The sequence below is a fragment of the Nematolebias whitei genome, chromosome 3, assembly GCF_014905685.2.
Source record: "Nematolebias whitei isolate Nwh7 chromosome 3, NemWhi1, whole genome shotgun sequence".
NCBI classification, from domain to species: domain Eukaryota; kingdom Metazoa; phylum Chordata; class Actinopteri; order Cyprinodontiformes; family Rivulidae; genus Nematolebias; species Nematolebias whitei.
The window spans coordinates 3,976,369-3,981,909 of record NC_056500.1 but is presented as its reverse complement, the minus strand read 5'-3'; the positions used below and the strand labels follow the sequence as shown (position 1 = coordinate 3,981,909).

Here is a 5,541-nt window from a genome sequence, read left to right as displayed (position 1 = left end):
CTTATCCAGTACTTGTCCAGTACTTATCCAGTACTTGTCCAGTACTTGTCCAGTACTTGTCCAGTACTTATCCAGTACTTGTCCAGTACTTGTCCAGTACTTATCCAGTACTTGTCCAGTACTTGTCCAGTACTTATCCAGTACTTATCCAGTACTTGTCCAGTACTTATCCAGTACTTGTCCAGTACTTATCCAGTACTTGTCCAGTACTTATCCGGTACTTGCCTGGTATTCACCTGGTACATACTCAGTACACACCTGGTACTTATCTAGTACTTACCTCAATATTTATCTGGTACACACCTGGTATTTACCTGGTTAAAACTGATTTTATTTGCTGTTTAACTAAAACTTACTACTTACTTACTTTGTATTTACTTGGTACTTACCTCCCCATTTACCTGGTTTTTAACTGGTACTTACTTTTGCATTTACATTGTACTTACCTGGTACTTACCTAGTATTTACCTGTTTCTTACCTGGTACTTACCTAGTATTAACCTGTTTCTTACCTGGTACTCTAAGTACTGGTTTTGCTGCCTTAATTGTTTCAAATAATTTTTTTTAATGAGTTGTTTGTGTTTTTACAGAGATTGAAGGTTTCAGTTGGACCTTCTGTTTTTCTGATCCAACCCGATTTAATCGAAGTCGGAACATTTAAATCTTCGACCCAGCTTCGGTTCTGTGGTTTTCACAGTAAATAAAAAACAAAGTTCAGGAAACTCTGAAGAAGCTTTTCAATAAAAGCAGGAAGTGTTGAGCAGGAAAAGCACGGTAGTTTATTTTGAAGGAAACGCTCGGCTGCTCCTCCGAACAAAACCAGCTGCAGGATCCGTTTTCATCACTCCGGTCCTGATGATGGACTCGGTCCTGGTCTCTGTGATCCTCCTCGCTCTCAGCGGTGAGTCTTTAACAAACTTTTAAAAATCAAACTTTTCTTCAAGAGCTGCTTCAACCAACCGGAGTGAAAAACACAACTTTAAAGTTACTGTTTTAATTAAAACGCAACAAATAACTAAATAATTGTAGTTTTTGTTAAATGTTTAATCAGATTTTGTCTCGTACTGTTAAAGTTTACCATCATTCATCATTTTGGCTTCTTTGTTTGTTTGTTTGTTTGTTTGTTTACTGCCGGCTGACGAAAGGCAGGTGATAATTTTCACCCCATTTCCTGCCTGAAAAACGAGCGATCTAAATTGTTTTAAGGAATTCTAAGTCTTTAATAGTTCGTTAACCCTCCTGCTGCCCTTGGATCAAAATTACCCAAGAGGCCTCAGTTTTAAAATTGTTGCCTCATGAGCGAGTTTGACCCAAGGGCTGCAGGAGGGTTAACGAACGGCTGAGTCTGTGTCTTTAGCTTGTTTGTTTTCTTGTTTATTCTTGTTTACACAACACTCCTGTCCTCATCTAACGGCTTTTGTCTTCGGCTTCCTGTCTCCAGGTGTCCAGCAGCCCTCGGCCGCCCCGCCGGCGCCCACGGTCCACGTGAGAGCGGGTGAGGACGCCACGCTGCAGTGCCCCCTGCTGGATGGCTCAAACATCACCGCGGTGGACCCCCCGGCGGGCCCGTCCACCGTCAGCTGGTACAGGAAGGCAGCGGGTCAGGGGCCGGAGCTGCTCGTCAGCTTCAGTTCTGCAAACGGTTCTGTCCGGTACGGAGGCGGCGTCGGTCCGGATAAAGTCTCGGCGGCAGCTGATGGTGCTCTGCTGCTCCGAGGCTCCGACCGGAGCGACTCGGCGGTTTATTACTGCGGGCTCAGCCACAGGTCCGAGCAGAACCGAGAACCAGAACAAGGGAACCGCTCTGGGAATTAAAGCTGAAGGGCAAAACGACGGCCCGCGGGCCAGACGTGGACCTGGGACCTTCAAAACCCGGCCGCCAAGAACCACAAAACAATTCGTAATAAAATATTCAAACCATTTTTTAATCAAAAACATCTAAAGTCGTGAAAACAAAAGTTGTTTGTATTTATTTTCAGCTTTTAGAAAAAGTTTTGTTGAGTGTCTGGTTTGTTGGTCATCTTGAACCAGAACTTCCTGCTTTGGTTTCGGCTCATTTTGATTATTTGTGGGTTCAATAAATCAAAGTTTGATTCATAAACAGGTTTGGTTTGTTTTTTGCCCTCATGCCTGTTAATAAATTAATAAATGAAACTGCAGTCACGAGACCGCTCATAAACAAAACCTGCTTCAATTAAAAACCTTTAGCCAAAGTTTGTTACGGGGCACCAACTACTTCGGCTGTTTGTTTACCTGTGGAAACAGCCGAAGTGGCTGAAAACAGGTTCAACTTCCTGGTTGTTGCACAGCCTCATGGGTCAAGCTTCCACGTCTTTTCATTCATCTGAGGACTTTGTTTACGCCGAACGCGTACCCGCGTTCCACTGCTGTTGGTGAACACCTGGACTCACTTCAAGTCCTTTCAAAACCAAAGACCGGGTCCAAAGTCCTGTTGGTACCAATGGGTTCGAATCAACAGAACAGCTTGTTGCTGGCTTCACCCTCCTGCTGCCTTTAGCTTATTAATTTATTACAACATTTTTAACTTGTTTTTGTCTCTCGTGTTAGCAAAATATCCAGCAAAGAAAGAAAATTTGACGAGAGAAATCGAATTTTCTGTAACAATTTGATCGGTATTGTTTATTTTTTATATTTTCGGCTTGTGTTTGAGACAATCTGAAGCCAACTCCAGTACAACAGTAGCTAAAACCATAAGTAGCAAAACAGTGACCCAACAGCTGTAAAAAAAAAATTCAGAAAACTAGCTTAAAACTTACATGTGCAAATTAAAATCCAAAGCCTAAAATGATCAAAGGCTAAATGTTATAACGGACAACAAAATCTAAAGCCAGTTAAACAGAAGATAAAACAGTAGCTAAATGATAAAACCAGCAGAACAGTAGGTTGAATTAACAACTTCAATAAAATAAGGGCTAAAAGCTAAAGTTAGAAAAAAAGCTAAAATTATCAAAAGCTCATGGCCTAAATTAGCAATAAAAATACAAAACTACAACCAGATGAACAAGTTAAAATCAGCAACAGAATAAAATTAATAAAAGCTAAAACCAGCAGAACAGTTCTTTAAAGCTAAAATAAGTAAAACGGTTGCTAAACTAAAAAAAAAAAAAAAAGGACAGTAGCTAAAAGCTAAAAATGTGACTGGTTGAAGTAGATTTAAAAAAGTGTTTTAAAGGATTAGAATAAATTGATGCCTTACTAAAGAGAAATAAAGGTAAATGTTTTAAAATAGTTTAGTTAGAAATAACAAAAGCGTCTGTCATCCTGAATGAGCTGATCATTTTGATGCCTGAGTGGCTGAAGTAGCTGAAAGTAGCCGAAGTAATAAACAGAAAAACAATAAATCCAGTTTATTTCAAACGGTGAATAAAACTCAACTTCCCATGAAAAATAAACGAGTTTATTTCTATTCTCAGTTTGTGTTTGAGACTTTCTGACAGTTTAATGAGGATCTTTTTTTAGTCGAGCAAAATTTCCTGTTTTTCTGAGTTTCACCAACCGACAGAGCCGACGGTTGATCTGATCCCAGAGCAGTTCGCCTCCTCTGGAGACTCGGCGTTCCACTCCAACGGTTCCTCGCGTTTTCACACTCTTCATAAAAACGTTCCCTGGTTTTATTGACAGGGAGCGACGACGAGCAGGAACCGCTCCAACCAGGTAAAACATTTAAAGGTAAAATGGGTTTTTAAAAATAAATATATTACACTAACACAACAACTTTTACTTGATTTTTACTGTAATAAATATTAATTACAATAAAAACAGCTAACTAGCTCTGAAGACTTTGTGTAAAACTTTAATATAATTAACTGTATTTTTAATTTGAACTTATTTACATGAGAAAAAACATTTTCTGTACATTTAAAAGGAAAATATACTTTGTAAATATATATTTATTACAACTATTTCTGTGTGAATTTTGGTTTAAAATGTTTTATAATATTTATACATGAAACGACTAATAATGATGAAATGTATTTTTCAAAAAGAAATGTGAATACTTTATTTTTTTTTAAATAAAACAAATAACATTTAAGGTTAAAAATTAAAAGCAACATCGGTAAGTTTGATGTAAACATATATTTGGTCTAGTTTTTTTTATTTAAAACCTGCTTGTATCAGGTATTTTTAAGGTACATAAATTATTAATAATTATTTTTGTCTCAAAAGAGCATTAAAGAAAATTTTTTAAATGATTAAAATTATGTTTTAAGAATTTTTATTTCAGTAGAACATTTGTTTTAATGGACTGAACTAACGGACCTCAATAAAAGTAAATACTGTAAATAAATAAAATAACAGTCCGTAGGAGACGGGCTGAAAACTAAACCTGAGGTCCATTTATATTTAGCGGTGGTCAACTCCTGTTTTTTCAGTAAGATGCTCATTTGTGTTTGTTTCTGCAAAAACTTCTGTATAAAATTAACCATAAGTAGAATAATTGACATTGAAAGTGTTTTGGTTCTCCCTCAATTAAAATAATGAAAAAAAAATCCTGGACTGAGTGCTCAACCTTGAGGAACCCCTTTCAACCGTCAGTTGGTTTGTCTCTGCTCTCTGAGAGTTTTACTCCAAAAACTTACATTTTATTACAAAAGATGAGTCTTAAAAGAGCGCTAAACTTTATTTTATCCTCAGGTCTGACAAGTCAAGTATTAACATCAAGTTCAAGTCAATTTTACTGTGATTCACAGCACATGTGGTACATGAGGTGGAACGAAATTATGTACTCGGTCCCAGTTACACCATCAATGTGACACTCAAACCCAGTTTTCAGCTCCTTCCATAATGTGTTCTGGTCACTATGATCTGAACTTTACTGCTGCCTTTGGCTCCAAATGACCCAAAAGTTCTTCACCTGAAGTCCCATGGATCGTTCTGTCCCGAGGGCAGCAGACGTGTCGATTCAATTACTTAAAGAACTTGTTTTAAATGTAAAGTCTCATGAAATCATCAGCCAGTCAACAAAGCAAGAGATCACTGTGTATTAAATATACTTGAAAACCTAATTTTACAATAAAACTTTTGTTTTTCTAGGATTTTCATGTGAATTTCTTAAAGTCAGAAAGAAGTCTTCATGATGGACTCAGTCCGGACCTTCATTGTTCTGCTTGGGTGAGTTTCCAACAGAAAGTGGCGAACTGCTCCTTTAAAGCCCTGATCTCTGTGTTTCACTGATGTTCCAACAATGTTCAGTCAGATCTTTGTGCTGAGACAGAACGGAGTTTCCACAAACTGATTGTTTGGTGGCTCCTCAAAGATGAAGCTCTTTGGATGGAGGCCGAAACACCTCAGCACAAAAATGAAACCATCCAGATGACCTGACTGAATATTGGTGGATTTTATACCTGGATTATTGAGCATGAACTTTGCTGTTTTACTTTAAGTTTTTCTCCTGTTGATGATGTTTGACCTTCTGCTGCTGAAGGTGTTGGGTCGTCAGCTCGTCGCCCAGCGGTCCGTCGCCCAGCGGTCAGTCGCCCAGCGGTCCGTCGCCCAGCGGTCAGTCGCCCAGCGGTCAGT

At 38.5% G+C, this 5,541-nt stretch overlaps 1 protein-coding gene across 1 annotated transcript in view; it reads left to right on the top strand.

The window, feature by feature from the left end:
* The first annotated feature begins 858 nt into the window (after positions 1 to 858).
* Positions 859 to 5,541, top strand: part of LOC119430397 (immunoglobulin lambda-1 light chain-like) — a 6,430-nt gene continuing 1,747 nt past the window's right edge. Inside the window, exons 1-3 of the mRNA XM_037697802.1 lie at positions 859 to 901; positions 1,442 to 1,766; positions 5,447 to 5,535. Of these exons, the coding sequence (XP_037553730.1) occupies positions 859 to 901; positions 1,442 to 1,766; positions 5,447 to 5,535 (457 nt within the window). The remainder of the gene's footprint in view (positions 902 to 1,441; positions 1,767 to 5,446; positions 5,536 to 5,541) is intronic.